The 24,126-nt window shown below is 43.2% G+C and overlaps 1 protein-coding gene across 1 annotated transcript in view; it reads left to right on the forward strand.

The window, feature by feature from the left end:
* The window catches only part of LOC125486843 (immunoglobulin superfamily member 1-like), a 171,657-nt gene that overhangs the window by 66,282 nt on the left and 81,249 nt on the right, over positions 1 to 24,126 (forward strand). The window contains exon 5 of the mRNA XM_048616167.1: positions 17,649 to 17,942. Coding sequence (XP_048472124.1) covers positions 17,649 to 17,942 — 294 coding nt within the window. The remainder of the gene's footprint in view (positions 1 to 17,648; positions 17,943 to 24,126) is intronic.

Here is a 24,126-nt window from a genome sequence, read left to right on the forward strand (position 1 = left end):
TGTGTTCATCCAGCTCTACACCTTGTTATGTCAGATTCTCCAGCATCGGCAGTTCCCACTATCTCTAATGAACAAGTACTTCCTTTGTGACAATAAAGTTCTTCCTAAGCTAGGCAGTCCACAATTGCACATACTGCTCTATTTGCGGTCCAGTTTATGTCCTGTCTAATTGAAGCACAACTTTCCTACTGCTGTACTCAATTTTTTTTTTTGATTATTAATTCACTCAGGGGATGTGGGCATTGCTGACTGGGCCAGCATTTAGTGCCCATCCCAAGTTGCCCTTGAGAAGGTGGAGTTGAACTGCCTTCTTGAACCGACACCATCCACTTGCTGTAGGTAGACTCAGATGCTGTTAGGTTAGGGAGGAAATTCCCGTATTTTGACCAAGCAACACTGAAGGAGTGACAGATATTTCCAAGTCAGGATGATGAGTGGCTTGGAGGAGAAATTGCAAGTGGTGGTGTTCCCAATATTTTCTGCCATTGTCCTTCTAGGTGGTAGCATTTGTGTGTTTAGGAGTCCTGCCTAAGGATCCTTGGGGCATTCCCACACAACACCTTGTAGATAGTACGCATGTTGCTGCTTCAGTTATGGATATCTTTGGCTGTGGTGCCAATCAAGCAGCTGCTTTGTCCTGGATGGTGTCAAGCTTCTTGAGCATTTTTAAGCTGCATTCATCCAGGCAAGTGAGGAGTATTCCATCACCCTCCTGATTTCAGCCTTGTAGATGGTAGATAGGAATTAAGTTGCTCACTACAGGATTCCTAGCCTCTGACCTGTTCTTATAACACAATATTTATATGGCTAATCCAATTCAGTTTCTGATCAGTGGTTAGCCCCAATGTTGATAAGGGGGAAATTCAGTAGTGATGATATCATTGAACGTCAAGGGGTAATAGTTAGATTTTGGAGATAGTCATTGCCTGGCACTTCATTGATTTGGATGTGGGAACCAAATCCTATTTTGATTGATCTTCTTAATTCTTGCTGTACCTGCATGTTAGCATCAGTGATCTGTTGATGAGGACACTTAGGTTCCTCTGTACATATGCATTTTCTAATCTCTTACTTTTTAAGAAATACCCTGCATATCTGTTCTTCCTAGCAAAATGGATAACCTCAGATTATGTTCTATCTGCCAAGATTTTGCCCTCTCATTAAGTCTGCCCAATCCTTTTGAAGCGTCTTTGCATCTGTCATTAACAAACTTTGAAATATCATATTTGCCCCCTAAAATCCAAATCATTGTGATGTATTCTGAACATTTGGGGCCCTTACCATATGTCTCTAGTACTGTCACTGAGAAAATGACCCATTTTCTCCTATTCTCTGTTTTCCGCCTGGGATAAGACCTCCCTGTCCACCAAGAAGCAGTGGTCAGTCCAAATAAATACTAAAGGATAGATTTATTAATGATGGGTAGTTTAATGGGCATGAAGTGATATAGGTTTTTACCTCTTATCTTTTTTCCTAACTACGTGCTACGGTGAGATAGATAATTCTTATTCAGTCACTGTTGGTATTACTGAGCCACAGTTGATGATGGGAATTTGTCCCCCACACAAACTACATTCTGCACTCTTGTTTGTAACTCATATACAACTGATATTGATCCAAATCACAGTTATTTCTGTCCCTGGCTATTGTTTCACTGTTGGGCAAACTGGCCGATATTCACCAGGTTTATCATCTCTACTCAGGCAAGGAAAGGATGGTAAGGTGAAGGAATCTTGGATGACAAGACATGTTGAACACCTAGTCAAGAGGAAGAAGGAAGCTTACTTAAGGTTGAAGAAGCAAGGATCGGACAGGGCTCTAGAGGTCTACAAGGTAGCCAGGAAGGAACTGAAGACTGGACTTAGGAGAGCCTAGAAGGGGATATGAGAAAGCCTTGGCGGGTAGAATCAAGTAAAAACCCCAAGGCTTTCTATACTTATGTGAGGAACAAGAAGATGGCCAGAGTGAGGGTAGGGCCAATGAGGGATAGTGGAGGGAACTTGTGTGCAGAGTCAGAGGAGGTAGGGGAAGTCCTCAATGAATACTTTGCTTCAGTATTCACCAGTGAGAGGGACTTTGACATTTGTGAGGATAGCATGAGACAGGCAGATATGCTCAAACAGGTTGCTGTTAGGAAGGAGGATGTTCTAGAAATTTTGAAGAACGTGAGGATAGATAAGTCCCCTGGGCCAGATGGGATATACCCAAGGTTACTGTGATTTGAATGCAGAATACAGGGTTAATGGCAGGATTCTCGGCAATTTGGAGGAACAGAGGGATCTTGGGGCCATGTTCAGAGATCCCTCAAAGTTGCTACCCAAGTTGATAGGGTTGTAAAGAAGGCGTATGGTGTGTTGGCTTTCATTGACAGGGGAATTGAGTTTAAGAGCCGTGACGTTATGCTGCAGCTCTATAAAACTCTGTTTAGACCGCACGTGGAATATTGTGTTCAGTTCTGGTCACCTCATTATAGGAAAGATGTGGAAACTTTAGAGAGGGTGCAGAGGAGATTACCAGGATGCTGCCTGGACTGGAGGGCAGGTCTTATGAGGAAAGGTTGAGGGAGCTAGGGCTTTTTTCATTGGAGTGAAGAAGGATGAGAGGTAACTTGATAGAGGTTTACAAGATGATGAGAGGCATAGATGGAGTGGATAGTCAGAGACTTTTTGCCAGGGCGGAAATGACTATTACGAGGGGACATAATTTTAAGGTGATTGGAGGGAGGTATAGGGGAGATGTCAGAAGTAGGTTCTTTACACAGAGAATGGTGGGTGAGTGGAATGCACTGCCGGCAGCGGTAGTTGAGTCAGATACATTAGAGACATTTAAGTGACTTTTGGATAGGCACATGGAGGATAGTAAAATGTAGGGTATGCAGGATAGTTTGATCTTAGTAGGATAATAGATCGGCACAACATCATGGGCTGAAGGGCCTGTACTGAGCTGTACTGTTCTATGGTCTATGTACTGTTTTGAACAGGAATGTCACTCTGGCATTATCTGAGATGTTTGGAAGATCACAGCCAGAGACTCTGCTATCTTTGTTAGTATGTTATGCATTCTTGGCAACCATGTATGCACCTGATCGAGATGAGGCACCTGTCAAATGCCTCATCTTCATTTGTTATTATTTCACATTCTTTAAGACTGCATTGACAGCATGTCCTTTACTGAAGTCAGATATGAAAAGGTCTTTTACTGCCTCAAACCTAATCTCTGCCTCCACAATAAGTTATTATTTTTCTCATTAATGGTCTGCATCAATCCTTTGAGTGTCCTTCCACTATTTATTTATTTATGGTAGACTTCTAAGTTCTCTATCAAGTTACTGCAATCTATCCAATAACTCTCTTTGTACTTCATCTTTCCTTTCTTTCTTTGTGTTCTAATTGCTGTACTTCGCTTGCCTTTGTATTAATTCCTGAGTTTGAACATCACTGGCAAAGCCAGGTCATCCCTAATTGCTCTTAAGAAGTTAGTGTTGAGTTGCCTTCTTGAAGGGCTGCAGTCCATGTGGAGTAGGTATTATAGGAAGGAAGTTTCAGGATTTTAACCAGTGACTTTAAAGAGGTAGCGATGTAGTTCCACATCAAGATGGTGTGTAGCTTAGGGAGGAACTTGCAAGTGGTAACATTCCCATCTATCTGCAACTATCTTCTGGATGTTAGCATTCATGGATTTTGAAGATGCTGTTGAAAGTAGTCATAGTGATTTACTGCAGTGTATCTTGCAGATGGTACATGTTGATCCCACTGTGCACCAGAGCAGGAGTTCATGTTTAAGGTCATGTGAAAATATTTCACAGTGATTGACTACATTTACACTTACTGACATTGCTGTCACACATCAAGATATCCCTTTGGCAAGAAACATATGTAAATTACGATTGGGAAATGGAGAAGGATCCACCTTTGAGATTGCCAAATCTTATGAACAGCTCTGATTCAGGTCAACAGTGAATGTTGCCACTAATTGCAAACTCTAACCCATTATCCTAATGCCATGTAGTAACTTCTGCCTGGAACCTGACTGCTGTACTCCAGTCTTGTTTTTCCCATGTCATTAGTTGAAACATTGATTCTGATCTCTGGTTGATATTTGTCCCCTATTCCTATCCAAACACTTTGTGGCCACTTCGTGATGCCTATCTCCCATACTTCAGGAAGATACCCCATCAAGTGAGACTCAATGTGGAAGTTATCTATGTTCATGACTATCTCAACTTTATCACTATTTCATTCCTATATTTTGCTTTGGATTTGCTTTGAACTGAGTATCTTCAAGGCGCCTCACCCTCAGCAGTGATATCCATTGATAACCCATTTCAGAGCACCTGAGCTACTGAGGATTACTGGATTGCCTACCTTTTCTTCCTGCTTTACTGATGTCCATTAACTTGCTATCCTCTTCAACTGTCTACTGCTCCCCTCCTAGAATGTTTGGTCAAAATTCTTAGCCACCGTTTGCTTTGCACTGACACTGATAATTTCTCAAATGAAAAGAGCATGAGCTTGACCTCATACAGCGTAAGGTTAATGTGTGTCCAAGGCACGCAGAACACCTGGAGTTCCCACGTGGCACAGGAATTGTAGACAATGAATTTCAATCTTAAATGCTTTATCTCATAAATGTATAAGATTTCTACTCAATAGAAGTCAGTGCCATTTATTTTTCTCTCCATGTATTAGATTAATGATGGTAATAGATTATTTACATAATTTTCTTAGTTCTTTGTTTTACGTTACTTAGGGCATTTTCCACCTTTAGTCTTTCCTATAAATCAATTACTGCTCCAGCTACTGTTCATGTTCAGATGATGGTTTCTTTTCTAACAAACCTTTCCATCCAGAGAATTATTGTAGCACAGAAGGAGGCCACTCAGCCTATGTGTCTATATCATTCCGCTGCATGTGCAACAAACCTAATCACACTTCCTTGCCCTTTTCCCAGAATCCTGCGAATTGCTTTTCCTTTGATAATTATCCAATTGCCTTTTGAAAGTAATAATTGAAACAGCCTCCATGAGTGTATGACAGTGCTCCAGAATGTATGAGCCATGATAGTGGGTACACACATCTCCTGGAAGTGGTAACGGTGATCATAGATCACCTGAACATTGATTGAATGGAATCCCTTTCTATTGATGAATTCCACAGAGTTATCATATGGCTGTGCCAGTGCCATGAGTGTGCAGTTAATGGCAGTTAGTCATAGATTTGTACAGCATGGAAACAGACCGTTTGGTCCAACCAGTCCATGCCGAACATAATCCCAAACTGAACTACTCCCAACTGCCTGCTCGTGGCCCATATCCCTCCAAACCTTTCCTATTCATGTACTTATCCAAATGTCTTTTAAACGTTGTAATTGTACCCACATCCACCATTTCTTCAGGAAGTTCATTCCACAGGCGAATCACCCTCTGTTTATGTTTCTGAATCCTATTGCCTGGGCGGCAGGACTGACCTCACCCTGCACACTGCACACATCCTGAAGGGCCCTCTGGCTGTGACCTCTCCCTAGGCTGGGTGGTTCTCACAGGGGCCTGCTGCTGCTGCTCCTGGGCTTTTCATCAGCCTGGTACCTCCTGTATCTATTCAGCAAGTCAGACACAGCAATCAATATCTGACCAGGACAGAGCCGATATCACTTGGTGGAAAGCACCTTATTTTGGGTGCAGAAGGAGCAAAATAATTTCTTAACTCTTCAGAACATTAACTGTGGTAAACTGGGCACACTTCACCACAGTGAGACACGTTAGTCGTGGATAACAAGGGACATGTCTACATTGGACGCTCACACTCCACCTCAGCATATGCAGTAATCTGCTGAAGATGCTGCGCCGCCAGAGTGACCACCACACATCAGCAAAATCACTACTCACCCGACACTACACCCACATCAAATGCTGAACCTGACACTGCATTGAGCACACACACGATGACACTTCCATGACAGAGGTGGACTCAATCTTGTGCGGCTCACATAGGACCCTGGGAACTTGCAAGATTGGTGGTTTGCCTTTGGCAAGCACTGGCCTTTTATACTGTCATTATTCATAACTTCAACATTATTGATATGCCCAGGTTCAATTTGCAAGCACCAGTGTCATGTATCTAATCATCTTTGACCAGCATCTGATGCCTAAGCACCCTCAAACTGAATGCATGTGAAGTGGGTGATGCAAAGATTGAAACCCAATGTCACTGCATGTTGCAAATGGCTACTTGTCTTTTTTGCAAAAATGTACCTGAATCTTGCACTTTTGCCCATCAAACTGACGCTTAGTCTGCCCACCTTGGACACTGCTACAGCAATTTTTCAGGAACATCGTACCTCTGAAGAAGGAAAAGTGATAGCTGGCCGTGCAAATCATGTGGCCTCTGACAGAATTGTGCCTCACCTTTTTGTCAGGTAGCCCCCAAGAACCTAAATGTTCGCCACTACCCTGAAATTCATTTTGACCCATTCCACCCACCATGTGGAGACCCACAACATTGATCTTTGTGTACAACTATCCTCCCTGCCTGCAGAACATTGACATTGCATCTTGCAAGCATTGGGGCAGCGCTGTGATTCAGAGGTTAGCACTGCTGCCTCACAGCACCAGGAACCCAGGTTCAATTCCACCCTCGGGCGACTGTCTGTGTGGAGTTTGCACGTGCTCCCTGTGTCTGCATGGGTTTCGTCCGGGTGCTCCGGTTTCTTCCTATAGTCTAAAAATGCGCAGACTAGGTGGATCGGCCATACTAAATTACCCGTAGTGTTCAGGAATGTGTAGTTTGATGGGTTATAGGGGGATGGGTCTGGGTGGGATGCTCTGAGGGTTGGTGTGGACTTGTTGGGCCGAAGAGCCTGTTTCCACACTGTAGGGATTCTGTGATCTAATGATGGGTGCAGGAATTGTTAAAGTGAACAGATCCAGGAAGTAAATCAGCAAAACCGTGGGAAATAATGTTCAATTTTGACAAGTATGAAGTCTTCCAAGAAACATAAAAAATAGTATTTTCTTAATTATGAGGAACTCCAAACTGTGGAGGAGAAATTGAAATGGGTGACAATATTGACAGATAATCAAAAACCAGTGAACAGATAGAAATGGTCTCAGCAATGAAGGCTAAACACCTTCTTAACCACCCTGTCTACCTGTGATGCAACTTTCAAAGAACTATGTACCTGAATTCCAAGTCTCTGTTCGACACCACAACCTAGAACCCTACCGTTAATTGTATAAGCCCATCCCAGGATTATTTAACGAAAATGCAATACCTCGCATTTATCCAAATTAAAATCCATCTGCCACTCCTCAACAAGATCCCTTTGTAATCTTAAAAAATCTTCTTCACTGTCAACTATACCACCAATTTTACACTACACAAGAGCCAGACTAAAAAAGGAGATCTAACCAACTCCCCCTTCTCAACATCATGGGGGTGACCATTGACCACAGACTGAACTGGATTAGCCATATAATTATTTTGGCTACAAGAGCAAGTGAGAAGCTAGGAATTCCGCAGCAAGTTACTGACCTTCAGTCTCCCAGAGTTAGTCCAGCAACTACAAGGCACAAATCAGGAGGTGAGGAGTGTGATGGAATATACCCCACTTTCCTTGATTAAGTAGAAATCCAGCAAAACTCAAGAAGTTTGACACTATCCAGGCCAAAGCGTTCCTCTTGATTTGCACCTTATCCCCATCTTCAACATTCATTCTTTACATTACTGACACAGTGTCAGCAGTCTATACCTTCATTAAAGGTGCCAGGAAAGTTTGAGGGAATGGTTAATAACACAGAGTAACCTGGGTTTTAATAATAGAGTACAAAAGCAAGGAGGTTGTTTTAATTCTGCATAAAACATGAAACAATTCTGGCCACCCTACTTTGCGAAGGATGTACAGGCATTGAAGACATGCAGAAAAGATTCTAGGAATGAGATTTGACTAGATAGATTGGAAAAGTTAAGACTGTTCACATTGTAGAAGAAAAGGTTGGGAAGAGGAGATTTGATGGAGGTAATCAAAATCATGATGAGTCTGGACAGAATGAATGAGACACTGATGGAAGGGTCAAGAATGAGGGGGGCAGAGATTCACGTTAATTGGCAAAGTGTTGAATGGAAGAAACATTTCACGCAAGTGAACACTGCCCGAGAATGTGGGGAAGGCAAGTTCAAGCAAGGCTTTCAAGAGGGAAGGGGCCTAATATCCGAAACAGAATAATGTGTAGGGTTATGGGGAGAGGTCAGATGAATGGCACAAAGTAGATTTCTCATTCAGAGAGCCAATGTGCAACAGTGTTCCAAATGACTTCCTTCAGTGCTGTAGCAATTCTGTGATTCCAGGTTAAATTATTATTGCAATCATATACAGGTAGCTTGTATTCTCATAAGTGAAGATTAACAGAGAAAGTCATTTTTTTATTCATTTGTGGGATGTGGTCATCGCTAACTGGCCAGCATTTGTTGCCCATCCCTAGTTGCCCTTGAGAAAGTGGTGAGCTGCCTTCTTGAATCACTGTAGTCCACATGCTATGAGTTTACCCACAATGCCATTAAGGTGGGAATTCCAGGATTTTGACTAAGCGACAGTGAAGGAATGGTGATATGTTTCCAAGTCAGGGTGGTGAGTGACATGGAGGGGAACTTGAAGGTGTGGTGTTCCCATGAATCTGTTGCCCTTGTCCTTCGAGATGGAAGTGATCATGGGTTTGGAAGGAGCTGTCTGAGGATTTTTGGTGAATTTCTGCAGTGCATCTTGTGGAAAGTACACATTGCTGCTGCTGAGCATATTTGGTGGAGGGAGTGGATGCTTGTGAATGTAGTGCCAATCAAGCGGGTTGCCTTGTCCTGGATGATGTCGAGCTTCTTGAGTGCTGTTGGAGCTCCACCTACCCAGTTAAGTGGGGAGTATTCCATCACACTCCAGACTTGTGCCTTTTAGGTTGTTGACAAGCTTTGGAGAGTCAGGAAGTGAGTTACTCACCGCAGTATTCCTAGCCTCTGACCTGCTATTGTAGCCACTGTGTTTAGGTGGTGAGTTCAGTTGGGTGTCTGGTCAATGATAACCCCCAGGTGGATTCAGTGATGGTAACACCATTGAATGTCAAGGGCGGTGGTTAAATTGTCTCTTATGGTGATGGTCATTGTCTGGGATTTGTATTGCGCAAATGTTACTTGCCACATGTCAGCCTCAGTCTGGATGTTGTACAGATCTTGTTGCATTTAAACATAGACTGCTTCAGTATCTGAGGAGTCATGAATAGTGCTGAACATCGTGCAGTCATTGGCGAATGTCCCCACTTCTGACCTTATGATGGGGGTAAGGTCATTGATGAAGCAACTGAAGATGATTGGGCCTAGGTCACTACCCTTAAGAACTCCTGCAGAGATGTCCTGGAGCTGAGGTGACCAACAACCATGACCACATTCCTGTATGCCAGGTATGGCTCCAACCAGCAGAGAGTTTGCCCCCTGATGCTCATTGATTCCAGTTCTGCCAGGGCTTCTTGAAGCCACATTCGGTTGAATGCAGCTTTGGTGTCAAGGGCTGTAACTCCCAATTCGCCTCTGGAATTCAGCTGTTTTGTCCATGTTTAAACCAAGGCTGTAGTGAGGTCAGGAGCTGCGTGGCCCTGGCGGAACCCAAACTGGGTGTCACCGAGGCGGTTATTGCTGAGCAGGTGCTGCTTGATAGCACTGTTAGTGACACCTTCCATCACTTTACTGATGATCGAGAGGAGACTGATGGGACAGTCATTGGCTGGCTTGGATTTGTACTGCTTTTTGTGTACAGCTCAGTCTCTAGCCATTTGTTTAACTCTCCCCAACTAAGTCAATCTAGTCTTAAATACTGTTGGGTGTTTCATGGAAATGGGTGCAGGAATTGTTAAAGTGAACAGATGCAGGAAGTAAATCAGCAAAACTATGGGAAATTGTGTTCAATTTTGAAAAGTATGTCATCTTCCAAGAAAGATAAAAAGAAGAGTATTTTCTGAATTATGAGGAAATCCAAACTGTGGAGGAGAAATTGAAATGGTGACAATATTGACAGATAATTAAAAGCCAGTGTACTGGTTTCTGAGCACATGACATACTTGGGCAATTTTCTACATTGTCAGGTAGATGCCAGTGTTGCAACTGTAATGGAAGAGCTTGACTAGGGGAGCAGCAAGTTCTAGAGCATAAATCTTCTGTTCTATTGCCAGAACGTTGTCAGGGCCCTTAGCCTTTGCAGTATCTAGTGTTTCCAACCATTTCTTGATATCAGATGGAGCGAATCAAGTTGGTTGAAGACTGGTATCTTTTATGCTGGGGACTACTGGAGTAGGCCAAGATGAATCATCGACTCAGCACATCTGGCTGAAGATTGCTGCGAATGCTTCAGCCTTATCTTTTGCACTGATGTGCTGGGCTCTTCCATCGTTGAGGGTGGGGATATCTGTGAACCTTTCTCCTCTGGTCAGTTGTTTAGTTGTCCGCCACCGTTCACAACTGGATATGGCAGGACTGACAGACCTAATCCATTGGCTATGGGATCACTTAGCTTTTTCTATCATTTGCTGCTTATGCTGTTTGGCATGCAAGTAGTCCTGTTTGGAAGCTTTGCCAGGTTGACACCTCATTTTCAGGTATGTCTGTTTATGCTCCTGGCATGCCTCATTGCACTATCCATTGAACCATGGTTGATCCCTTAACTTGATGGTAATGGTTGAGTGGGGGATATACCAGGCCATGAGGTAGCAGATTGTGCTGGAGTGCAATTCTGCTGTTGTTGATGACCCATAGTGCCTTATGGATGCCCAGTCTTGAGTTGCTAGATCTGTTGAAGTCTGTCCCATTTAGCACGGTGATAATGCCACTCAACATGATGGAGGTTAATGTGAAGGCAGGACTTTGTCTCCACAAGGACTATGCAGTGGTCAGTCTTACCGATGCTGTCGTGGACAGATGCAACTGCAGCTGGCAGATTGGTAATGATGGGGTCACATTTGTTTTTCCCACTTGTTGGTTCCCTCACTGGCACCTGCAGACTCAGTCTGAAATAATTCCATGAAGGTCAGTATCCCATCACCAAGTCACTGTTTATTTATACGTGCATAGTATGTGTCACTGAGCCAGCTAGCACAGAGCTGGCTTCTAGAGTGAGCACTCCTGTTTATATCTGTCAGCCAGAACTCCCTGATTGGACCAGGTTAACAGCCCCAGTCAGGGAAATCATATTCTATGAGAACCACCTGGCTGGCCAAGTTCCAATCAGTACATCCTTCTACCTCTAAATCCTGAGACATCGGCCCGTTCTTTATCCTGTAGCTTCTCCTGGGACATTTTCACACCAGATTGGTTCCTCCAACTCTGACTCGGATATTTGTGGTGTCTAAAGGACCATAGCCCACCTCTTGCTCCCAGAGCATCTTAGAAGATAGTCAACTTCTTCAGGCAGTAACGGCATCAGGGCTGCGACATCTGCCCTGTTCATCTCATCTCAGAAGTTTCTTTGATGCTAGAAGAAGGGGAGAAATCCACAGGTTCTGACAGCCTATCCAGATGTTCTGAGGGGCCGAGTATGTTTTGATCCTGCCCGGTTTGCGAGGTTGCCGCATTCATGTGGTCCACGTGCTTGTTCAGGACCGCCTCACTTACCTGAACTTTGTATGTCATGGGACCTTGTGTCGACCATGCCTCTTAACTAGACAGAGTCGTTCCCATGGTTTTGACACCAAACCTCATTCCCAAAAGTAAACTGCCTCTCACTTAGAGGAATCTTGTGTCCAGTATTGGTGTTCCTGATGCCATTTCACCCTCACCCATCCCAGGTTCGAGAAGATCAGATTTCACCTGGTGCAGACTCTTCTTCCCATTAGCAACTCAGCTGGAACTCTCCCTGTAGTTGTATATGGGCTGGTCTTATTATCAAGTCAGGTGTGTGATGAATACTCCCCACTTGCCTGGATGAGTCCATCTCCAACAGCATTCAAGAAGCTTGGCACCATTCAGGACAAAGCAGTCCTTTGATTGGCACTGCAACCACAAACATCTACTTCCTTTGTCACCAACACTCAGTAGCAGCAATGTGTACTATCTACAAGTTACACTGCGGAAATTCACCAACGAGCCTGAGACAGCATCTTCCAAACCCATGATCACTTCCAAATAGAAGCACAAGGGCAGCAGATATATGGGAAAACCACCACCTTCAAGTTCCCCTCCAAGCCACTCACCATCTTTCACTGTCGCTGGGTCAAAATCCTGGAATTCCCTCCCTAATGGCATTGTGATTCAACCCACAGCATGTGGACTGCAGCGGTTCAGGAAGACGGCTCACCACTGCCTTCTCAACTAGGAAAGGGCAATAAATGCTGGCTAGCCAGCAACACCTACATTCCCGCAAATGAATATTAAAATAAAGGAACCAGGATGATTGGGGTATCGAGTGAAGCTGTAAACTATTTCTTTACGCCTGCCTTCAAAGTTTGGATAGCTCTTTCCACCAGACCAATTCACGATGGCTGATATGGAGCTATATGTCAAAAACCATTCAACTTTAAGAAATACCCGAATTCCCTGCTGATAAATGATGGCATGTTGTCTGTAACCAACACCTCTGGGAATTCATTGCAACATTTCAATCACTGTCCCCATGAACTCTGCGCATGCCCAATCACTCTGAATGGGTATCCACAATGACTAAAAACATTGAGTCCATGAAAGCACCGGTACAGTCGACACATAACCAAGTCCAGGGTTTACCCAGCCATTCCCACGAATGTGCGGGAACCGCTGGTGGTAATTTTCGTCCTTGTTGGTACTGTGGGCACTGCCCTGCCAATGAGGCTACATCAGTATCCAATTCTGGCCACCAGACATAACTTGTCGCCAGCATCTTAGTTTTGGAAACCCTCAGAAGACTGTGGTGGAGTTCATCCATTATCTGGCTACAACCTTTGCTCAGGACAATGACTCTTGCTCCCCATAACAATATGTCATCCTCTACGGTGATCTGGTCTCGCCGGGTCCAGAAAGGTTTCAATTCCGGTTGTAATGGCCTTTTTGTTTCTCCCATCACCACCAGCTGGTCTAGTTCTGCCAGAATTTTTTTGATATCAGTCTGTTATTGTCAGCAGTGACTGGAAGGGTGTCCAGAAAGTTTAAAACCAGAATGGAGCTATATCTGCCAGTGGAAGGAGGCTCAAGGCATCCACATTTGCCTCCCAGACGTGTTTCAATATATAATTGTACATGCTCAGAATAAGTGCCCACTGCTGAATTCGACCTGAAGCTATGGGTGGCACAGCCCTGTTCTCTTTAGGTAGCCCTAGCAGGGGTTTGTAGTCCCTTACTATTATAAATTTACATCCATAGAGCTTTTCGTGGAACTTTCTCACACTGCCAACCCTTCCTTCTCCTATCTGGGTGTATCTTCATTCAGCATTAGCCAAAGTCCGGGAAGCATATGCTGTCGGCCGTTCCTCTCCACTGGGCCACTGGTAAGGCGAGGCTACCCCAATACCATACGAGGAGGCATCACATGTCAGCACCACATCTCGCCTTGGATCGTAGTGTGCAAACACCTTAGATGACAGTAGCTGCTCCTTCAGTTCCCTAAAGGCTACATCTTTGCTATGAGACCATTTCCAATGCTAACTCGTTTTCAATCGCAAATGTAAGGGTGTCAAGATGGAGGCCAGGTTACGTATGAATTTTCCATAATAATTCACTAATCAAATAAAGACCTAAGTTCTATTACAGACAGAGGGGACAACTTTGATCACCCTCACTCTATCTTCCAATGGGTGTAACCCAGTCTTGTCAACTCTTTAGCCCAAGTAGTTCACTTGAGATCCCTGGAACACACACTTTTCTCACCTCAGGCTTACCCCTGCTTTAGCGAAACATTTAAGCAGTTTGTCCAAGTTTCATCAATGCTGTTTACTGGTATTCCCGGTTATTAGCACAGCATCCAGATACATGCCACGCTGGGGTACACCTTGTAAGATGTTGTCCATCGTCCACTGGAAAATAATACTGGTTGATGATACTCTGAAAGGCAGGCTCGTATATTGGTATAAACACTTGTAGATATTAAATATAGCATACTTCTGGGAATCCTCATCTAATCACAATTGCAGGTCGCATGGCTCATGTCCAGCTTCGTGAAGGACAGCCCCACTCCTCGACTTTTGCGTGAAAGTCCTCTCTATGAGGGATTGGGAATTTATCCAGCTGTGAAAAGCAATTTACCATTTGTTTGAAATCCCCACAAAAGCAAACTGACTCGTCAAGCTTCACAATTGGTACAACCAGTGCTGCCCATTCTGCAAACTGGACCAGTTTGATGATTCCTTCACTTTCCAGCCACCTGATTTCTGCCTCTACTTTTGCACACAAGGCAAATGGCACTGGGCAGGCCTTGCAGAATCATGGAATTGTTTCTTGGTCAACATGCAAGGTGGCCTTGGCCCCTTTGATAGTCCCTAGACTTCCCTAAAAAGCTTCAGGGTGTAATTAGGACTTCATTCAAACAACAATCTTCTAATGGAAAAATGGTGAGCCAGTCAAGTTGAATCTTTCTCAACCAACTTCGCCCCATCAAACTTGGGCTCAAGCCTTTTCCTACAATCAGTGGTAACAGAACCAGCTGCTTCTCATAAGAGACTGGAACTGAAGTTGTACCCTTAATCTGTAGGGATTCCCCAGTATAGGTTCTCAGCCTGGCTGAGGTCTAACGCTAACTCAAGGGTTGGAGTCCAGAACAAATTTTGTTGAAGACTGGTTCCACACTCACTGATATAGCCGCTCTGGTAGCGGCTTCCATTAAACAGGGTGACCATTTAGTCAGACATTTATATTGATCGGTTCTGTTTTGGATGTTGCTAAGCAATTTAACTGTCCCAAACTAGCTGTAGGTGGACTTCCTAGGGTGTGCAGTCTGTTGGTTACCGGTCTATGAGTTCTCTTACTCAGTTCAGGCCTAGTGGGACTCTACTGCAGTTCAAGTCCATATACCGTGAGCAACAACAATGGCCTGCCAGCCTGGATTCTTGAGAAAATACTAACCTTTTGGCCGAGGCTTGGTTTTGTTTTGGGGTTTTGCTGATGTAGGGTCGCTCTGCTCAGGATATGTCCTGAGTGAGGCTATGCAATTGCCTTCACTCAAGTGATGTTCCCAAGCTCAGTCGGTCTGGCGAGGGTGTCCACTTCCATTGGCATACCCTGTAACTTATAAGCTCCACTTGCTGCATTTTCTAATTACAAAGCCAGTTGTAGTGCCAGTTTGAAGTCCATTTGAGCTGCAGCTAGTAAGCGATTTTGCATGGTCATGTCATTAATCCCACATAACAAAGGGTCTCTTAGCATCTCACTTAAGGTTAAACCAAAATCACATTCCTCTGCCAATTGCTTTAACCTCATCAAAAATCCCAACATGGATTCCCCTGGTTCTCAAACTGTCAAGTAATATCTCAGAATTAGAGGAGGTTTGGGGTCATAATATTTCTTAGCTAAATCCATTAACTTTTGAAAGGTTTTAGTATCTGGTACCTGCGGGAAAGTTAGGCTGTTATTAACCAAAAAAGCTGCAGATCCACGTGCTGTCAAAATTATGCATTGCTTTTCATCTGCCCCAATGTTATTTGTCCAGAAAATATAACACATTCTTTCCACATATTGGGCCCAGTCTTCAAGGACAGGATCAAACAAGTCAAACTTCCCAAATAATGGCATCATGCCAGAAATGCTTACCCCAATTCAAAGCCAACTGTTGTGCGTGAATCTCTTCACGAGCATGTTTTTCTCTTGTCACCACTGAAATAATTCCACGAGGGCTGGTATCCCATCACCAAGTCACCCTTTATTTACACGTGCATAGTACATTACGCTGACTCAGCTAGCACCAAGCTGGCTTTTAGAGTGAGCAGAACCCCTGACACTCCTGTATATATCTGTCAGCCAAGAGTCCCTGATTAGACCAGGTTAACAGTCCCAATTAGGGAAGTCATATTCTATGAGGTCCACCTGGCTATCCAAGTTCCATTCACAGTCTAGCAGCTAAGTCCTTTAGGACCCAACCAACTTAATCAGTGGTGTTGCTGCCAAACCATTCTTGGTGGTGGACATTGACATCCCTCACCCTGAGTACATTTTGTGCCCTTGCCATCCTCAGTGCTTCCTCCAAGTGTTGTTCGACATGGAGGAGCACTGATTCATCAGCCGAGAGAGGCTACTATGTGATAATCAGCAAGCGGTTTCCTTGCCCATGTTTAATCTGAAGACATGAGACTTCATGGGGTCCAAGTTCAATGCTGAGGACTCCCAGGGCAATACCCTCCCGACTGTACACCACTGTGCTGCCAGCTCTGCTGTATCTGTCCTGCCAGACGGTGATACAGACATTGTCTGTAAGGATTGATTCCATAAATATGACTCTGTCAGGCTGTTGATTGACTAGTCTGTGAGACAGCTGTCCCAGTTTTGGCACTAGCTCCTAGATGTTAGTAATGAGGACTTTGGAGGGTCGACTTGGATGTTTCTGTCATTGGCTTTTCTGATGCCCCGGTCAATGCCACGTTTCATTTCTTTGAGACTTTGTAGACACAACTGAATGGTTTGCTAGGCCATTTCAGAGGGCGATTGAGAGTCAACCACATTGCTGAGGGCTTGGAGTCACATGTGGGCCAGACCAGGTGAGGACAGTGGATTTCCTTCCCTCAAAGGCATTAGTGAACCAGTTGGGTTTTACCGCCAATCAACAATTTTTAAAAATTTATATTTTATTCCTCCATTTGCTGTGACAGGATTAGAACCTAGGTCCCCAGAACATTAACTGAGTTCCTGGATTAATAGTCTAGCGATAATACCACTAGGCCATCATCTCCCCTTTCAGTTAATTGAGGTACTTGACTCAAACTAGCATCAGGAAAGTAAAATCCATACCAATCTTTTTATGATGTGGAGGTGCCTGTGTTGGACTGGGGTGGACAAAGTCAGAAGTCACACAACACCAGGTTATAGTCCAACAGGGTTATTTGAAATCACAAGCTTTCGGAGCTCTGCTCCTTCATCAGGTCACCTTTCTTTGAGGCTAGCGCAGCATCAATTTAATGACTACAGAATATATTTATAGAAACCACCCTCACAACATTGATACAGATTTAAAACCACCATCATAATATACAAATATTATAAAAACTATGAACATTTTTAAAAGTATTATTAGAAAAATTATTGTTATAAAAGGATAATGGATGGCATGGTGGTTCAGTGGTTAGTACTGCTGCCACACAGTACCAGTGACGTGGGTTTGATTCTGGCCTTGAGTGACTGTCTGTCTGGAGTTTTCAGGTTCTCCCTATGTCTGTGTGCTCTTCCACCCAGTGATCCAATTTCCTCCCACGTCCAAAGATGTCCAAGTGTGCAGGATTGGCTGTGCTAAATTGCCCATAGTGTCCAGGGATGAGTAGGCTAGGAGGGTTAGCCATGGTAAATGCGGAGTTATGATATTAGGGTTGGGGGTTGTGTCTGGGTTGAATGCTCTTTGGAGGGCTGGTGCAGATTTGATGGGCCAAATGGCCTCTTTCCACACCGTATGGATTCTATGCTTCTAATAAATTCAATTTATTGATGTTTAATCAAGTTTATGAACTTCTCTTTCAGATCATCTTATGACTCCAAGAATTGGTCTGGACCAGTATTCTGGTGTGTATGTAAAAGGAGAGGTGGCCACTCTAACCTGTACAAGTCTGGGACAATATAATGGTAGCCCCTTCTCTTTCTACAAGAACGGCAAGTTGCTGACTCGCACACGTGAAACTCGGAAATTGAATTGGCTGCGTATTGAACAAATTTCTGATAGAGACAGAGGATCATATACCTGCCAGGACACAGGATTTGTTGAGGGGAGAGTGGTGCAGTCACAACCCAGCAACCCAGTTGACATAACCGTAATAGGTAATGGAATGTTTGTCTGCCATTTCTAAATAGTGTATTATTTTCTTTTTAAACTAATAACACAATACCATCTGATGCTGTGCAATTAAGGACACGGGTTTTACAAATGTGCTACCTTTATCTTGATTTTAGAATTGAAACACTGCAATTAGAACAATTTTACCAATCAAAAACAGACAACTGCATTTCCCTGTTAGTGTGGACAGTGAATGTACACATGACAGGTTGCTGTTATAGGGTAAAAACTGAAAGAACTGCGGATGCTGTAAGTCAGGAACAAAAACAAAGTTGCTGGAAAAGCTCAGCAGGTGTGCCAGCATCTGTGAAGGAAAAAATCAGAGTTAACGTTTCGGGTCCAGTGACCCTTCCTCAGAACTGGAAGGTTCTGAGGAAGGGTCACTGCACCCGAAACTTTAACTCTGTTTTGTTCCTGCTTTTATAGGGTGTTAATTCACTATGACAAGGGGTTTGGGCAAGTAGTGTTCCTTTTCCTACCTTTCTCAACCCCCAGTAGCTAGTGAGTCATCTTCTGTTGCCTCTACATTAGGAGAGTGTAACTGTTTATTTTTTGTAGCTATGTAACTCATATCTAATTGACTAATTAGATAAATAAAGTTGGACATGCATGGCAGGGCTGGTGTTGTGCTGTGACTGCAATGTGTGGGAGTCCGTGGAATTCTTTGCAACCCCAGACAACAACTTCTGTAGTCAGTGGCTGCAGTCTGTTCAATGTTTGGCCGAGGGGCTACTGAGCTGGAAACAGAGTTTCTGACACCATGGTACATCAGGGAGGGGAAGAATCACATGGACACTTCATTCCAGAAGCCAGTCACACCCTTCAAGTTAATCAGAACTTTACAGCTGGTCATTGGTCATAGCAGGAGGATGTACTGAGAGTCTGACAGATCCATGGGGCAGTGCTGGAGGAGCCTTAGACCCTGAAATTGTCTCAACAGGTACAAGATGCATTGGCACCACCCGACCCAACAGGACTTTACCCATGATGCAGGACACCAATTTCCCCTGACTGCCATGTCGAGGGCAAATATCAGGAACTGTGCAGGGCAGCTCCGGACTGACAGTGCTTGTCCAGGTGCATACTGGGCTTGTAAAGATGGCGTGGGTGCAAGGGATGCTGGTGAATTCCAGGGTTCCTGCTGAGTAGCAATTTGTTCTGGGAAGGGCACATGGTAGGCTGAGGCAGAAATCGGATATGAGAGAGGCCATAGGGGTGTGGTTGGTAATTAATGAGGTGACTTTAGTTAGGTATAGTAAAAGAACTCACCAGACCTCATAGCAACAGTCTCCAAAAATCTCAACACAATTCAGACTTCAAAAAAAAGTAAGATTCAGCCCACTGATTCCAGTGTTTTGTGGTTTGACCCCTCTTTATTTAGATGGTGACTTTTGCTCTAGAACTGATTCCAATCCTGCAAGAACTTGACACCTGTCCTTCTTCCTCCTGCACCATGCTTCAAGTCACTGGTCTCCCAGCGTGGCAAGGCAACCTCCCAGCCTGGCACAGCAGCCTCCTCCTGTACAAGCCTCCCAGCTAGCCAAGGTGACCTTTCAGCCTCCTGCAGAGTGGCATGTTGCCTGCGCAGTGTGGAGCCAGGCCCCGGTGGAGACTGGAAGCTAGGTGCCAGCATGGTCTGCTGTACTGAACTTTTATTTCTGTAATGCTGGACATTTTATTTCTGTATTGTCTAAGTCTTGTAACTAAAGAAGCTTTGCCCCGGTACTTTTGCATCTAAGTCGGTGCTATAATTGGCGACGTATAAACTTTTCACTGTACTCATTGAGTATATGTGACAATAAAGGCCATTTTATTTTATTCTGTATGTTGAACTCCCTTTTCTCTTATTTCTGTTCTTGCTAGCATGGAACTACCTTTGTAATCTTACTTTAAACTTCCTTCACTAGCTCATGAAAGTCTAACCTGCCCTATGTAGTTGATACCAATGTGCATTACAACTCCTGGTTCACTTCCTTCCCCCTGCAGAATATTTTGCCTCTTCTCTGAGATAATCTTTTTGCTAGTACCAGGTGGCAGTTGTCCATAGTAGATTCAGAATATAGTTACAGAATTGCCTGTGTGTCATCCTGACTGTGGAATCTCCCATAACAACTATGTTTCTACACTGTGCAGTTCCCACCTTCATATTCCCCTAACCATTGGTGTCATGATCTTAAATGCACTTTACAAAGCATTGTGACACCCAACAGTCTCCAACACTGAGTATCTGAGAGTGACAGCACAAAGATTTGCGGATCCACTCTCTTCCTGCTCTGTCCAACAGCCACCCACCTATTATCGTGACTATTCATTGCCAGTAGAGTGCCCACCTTGTGGAAGTTCATATCCTGTCAGATTGTCTGCAGTGACTTTGGCTGCCTGTCAGGTTCAGAAATCCTGAACTTGAGTTGAAGCAGCTAGAGACATATCTTACACACATGTCACCAAGACACACGAAGTGCCATGTATCTTTCATATAGGACAAGAATCATGAGCACCAGGTCTCGGATACTCAACCAAAGTGCAGAATAAAAACCTCCTCTATTCTTCGTCAACAATCTAGCTTGTACTCTTGTTTGAACTATTAGGTTACATAAAAGCATAGGAATTGGCCAATATCTAAGATCATGGCTGATGTGATTGTGACCTTTAAGTCCTGTCTACTCCCTACAAACGTTAAGTCTTTTGCCGGTTAGAAATAGATGTAACTTAGCTTTAAAAATATTCAATGACAAGCCTCAATGGTTCTTTGAGATAACAACCCTCTGAGAGCATTTCTCCTTATCTCCATCTTGAATACAACCCTTGTTTTTGAACCATGTCCTCTAGTTCTAAACATCCCCAGGAAAAGAAATATCCTTTCAGCACCTACCCTGTCACTCCCTTCAGGCTATTGTGTGTTTTAATAAGATCTCCCTCTCATTTTACTAACGTCCACTGGATACAGGCCAAACCTTTTCAACCTTTCCTCATAAAACAAATCCTTCATATCAGGAATCAGTTGAGTGACCATGTTAAACTGCTTTCAATGCAATTATATTCTTTCTTAAGATAAGGAGAATAAAACTATCAGTTTCTATGTGGACTCAACAGCATCCAGCACATCTGCAGTAAAACTTCCTTACTTTTATATTCTGTTGCCCTTGCTGTGAGCATTGGGGCAGCACTGTGATTCAGTGGTTAGCACTGCTGCCTCACAGTACCAGGGTTCAATTCCACCCTCAGGTGATTGTATGTTCTCCCTATGTCTGCATAGGTTTCCTCTGGGTGCTCTGGTTTCCTCCCACAGTCGAAAGGTGTACAGATTAGGTGAATTGGCCATGCTAAATTGCCTGTAGTGTCCAAAGATGTGTAGTTGAGTTGCATTAACCATGGGAAGTGCAGGGTTACAGGGATGGGGTAGGCCTGGGTGGGATGCTCTTTGAAGGGTCATTGTGGACTTGGTGGGCCAAATGGCCTGTTTCCATACTGTAGGGATTCTATGAGACAAGTAACAACATTCCACTTGCTTTACAAAACACTTGCTGTACCTGCATGCAAAGTTTTTGTGATCCCTCTGCACCAGAGCATTATGCCATCTCTCCCCAGTTAAGTGGTATTGTAATTTTTATTCTTTCCGCCAAAGTTAACAAGTTCACATTTTTCCACATTATACTTGATCTGTGAATTTTTTGCTCATTCTCTTAACCCACTTAAGTTCCTTTGGAGACTCCTTATGTCCTCTTTGCAACTTGCTTTCCTACAATGCTCTTTATGTCATCAAGTTTGACAACTACACAGTTGGTCTCTCATCTAAGTCATTGCTTTATTTGTTGAGGCCCAGCACTGATTGCTGGGCATACCACTTGACTCATTTTTTCTATTATATAATGACCCATGCTACTATTTTCTATGAGGTAGCCAATTCTTTTTCTATGCTAATATGTTAACCCAGCTCCGTGATATTTTATTTTATGAAGGAAACATCTAGGTGGCACCTTGTCAAATGCTGTCTCAAAATCAAAGTTCCTCACACCTTCTGGAGCCCCTTTATCCTCATTGTTCATTACTTCCTTAAAGAACTTTAATAAATTAGTCAAATACAATTTCCATTTTACCAAACCATACTGACTGCCTTGATTGACTTAAGATTTTCTAAGCGTCCTGCTATATCCTTCTTAATAATAGATTCCAGCACTCGCCTTATGACAGATTTTAAGCCAATTAGCCTATGCCTCCCTGTTTTGTGTGCTCCTTTCATGAATGGAGGGGTTAGATTTGGAATTTTCCAATCAAATAGGACATTCCCAAATATTTTAATGTTAAAACCAATTATCTACTATCTCAGCAGTCATTTCTTTTTAAGTCCATAAGATGAAGCATATCTTGTTTTGATAACTTGTCAGTTTTTATTTCTAAAAATTGTCTCAGTGCCCTTTCTCTTGTAATTGTAATCAATTTAAGTACATTTTTCCATTTCAACTGTTGATTTACAATTATAAGAACAAAAAACATAAGAACTAGGAGCAGGAGTAGGCCGTCTGGCCCTTCGAGCCTGCTCCGCCATTCAATAAGATCATGGCTGATCTTTTTGTGGACTCAGATCCGCTTACCCGTTCTCACCGTATCCCTTAATTCCTTTATTGTTCAAAAAAAATCTACCTTTTTTTTAAAAACGTTTACTGAAGTAGCGTCAAATACTTCACTGGGCAAGGAATTCCATAGATTAACAACCCTCTGGGTGAAGAATTTCCTTTTCAATTCAGTCCTAAATCTGCTCCCTCTAACCTTGAGGCTATGCCCTCTTGTCCTAGCTTCACCTGCCAGTGGAAACATCCTCTCTACTTCTATCTTATCTATTCCCTTCATAATTTTATATGTTTCTATAAGATCCCCCCTCAATCTTCTGAATTCCAATGAATATAATCCCAATCTACTCAGTCTCTCCTCATAAGCCAACCCCGTCAACTCTGGAATCAACCTAGTGAACCTCCTTTGCACCCCCTCCAGTGCCAATACATCCTTTCTCAAGTTATCTTTGAGATATTGTTCATGGTTTCTACAGTGGTGACAGGTGCAAAAATAAATTTGTTCATTTTTTCTTAATTCATTCATGAGATGTGGTCATCACTGGCTGGTCATCACCTATCCCTCATTGCCTTGGAGAAAATGGTGATTCAATGGTTGTCTCCTTATTTCCCACTATAACTACCTCAGACTCACTCTCTAGAGGACCAGTGTACACTTTATTTATCATTTTTCTTTTTAAACACATGTAGGAACACTTACTACTTTCATATTTCTAGCTAGCTTTCTTACATACTCTAAGTGCTGCCTCTCTTCTTAGTCTTTGAGGTATTTTAGAACCTGCCTAATTTTCTAACCTGCTACTAATCTTCATGGAATTGTATGCTATTTCTTTCAATTTTGTGTAATCTTTAACTTTCTGAGTAAGGTCACAAATGGTGCATCCTTTTCCTGGAGTCTTTCTTTCTCACTGGAGTGTCTCTTTGCTGACTGTTATAAAATACCTCTTTAAATGTCCCTCACTATAGTTCTACTGACCTTCACTTTATTGCCCAGCTCACATTTTAGCCAACTTTGTCTTTATCTTCTTATGTTTAATTTATATTTTAATATTTAAAAATATCTTAAATTCATGTCCTCCTTACATTCAAAATTCAATCATGTTATAACCACTGCTGCCTAGGGACTACTTTCCTATGAAGTTATTAATTATTCATGTCTCATTGCACATTACTAGGTCTGGTAACAGCCTGCTCCCTGGTAGCTTTAGAACACACTGCCCTAAGAAAACACTCGATGATCTTATCTTCCAGCTACCTATGCCATTCTGATCTTTATTAAAAATTACGCATCAATATTTTCATACCTTTCTTGCAAGTCCCCATTACTTTTTCTTGTAATTCTATCCTGTAGAGCAGTTACTGTCAGGAAGTCTGCAAAACACCACAACAAAAATAATTGACTTCTTACCTTCACTATTTCTCATACAAACTGACTCTACATCATGGTCAGAGATAGTAGGAACTGCAGATGCTGGAGAATCCGAGACAACAAGGTGCAGGGCTGGATGAACACAGCAGGCCAAGCAGCATCATAGGAGCAGAGAGGCTGACGTTTCGGGCCTAGACCCTTCATCAGAAAAAGCTTTTTCTGATGAAGGGT

This window comes from Rhincodon typus, chromosome 34 (assembly GCF_021869965.1).
Source record: "Rhincodon typus isolate 14 chromosome 34, sRhiTyp1.1, whole genome shotgun sequence".
NCBI lineage: Eukaryota > Metazoa > Chordata > Chondrichthyes > Orectolobiformes > Rhincodontidae > Rhincodon > Rhincodon typus.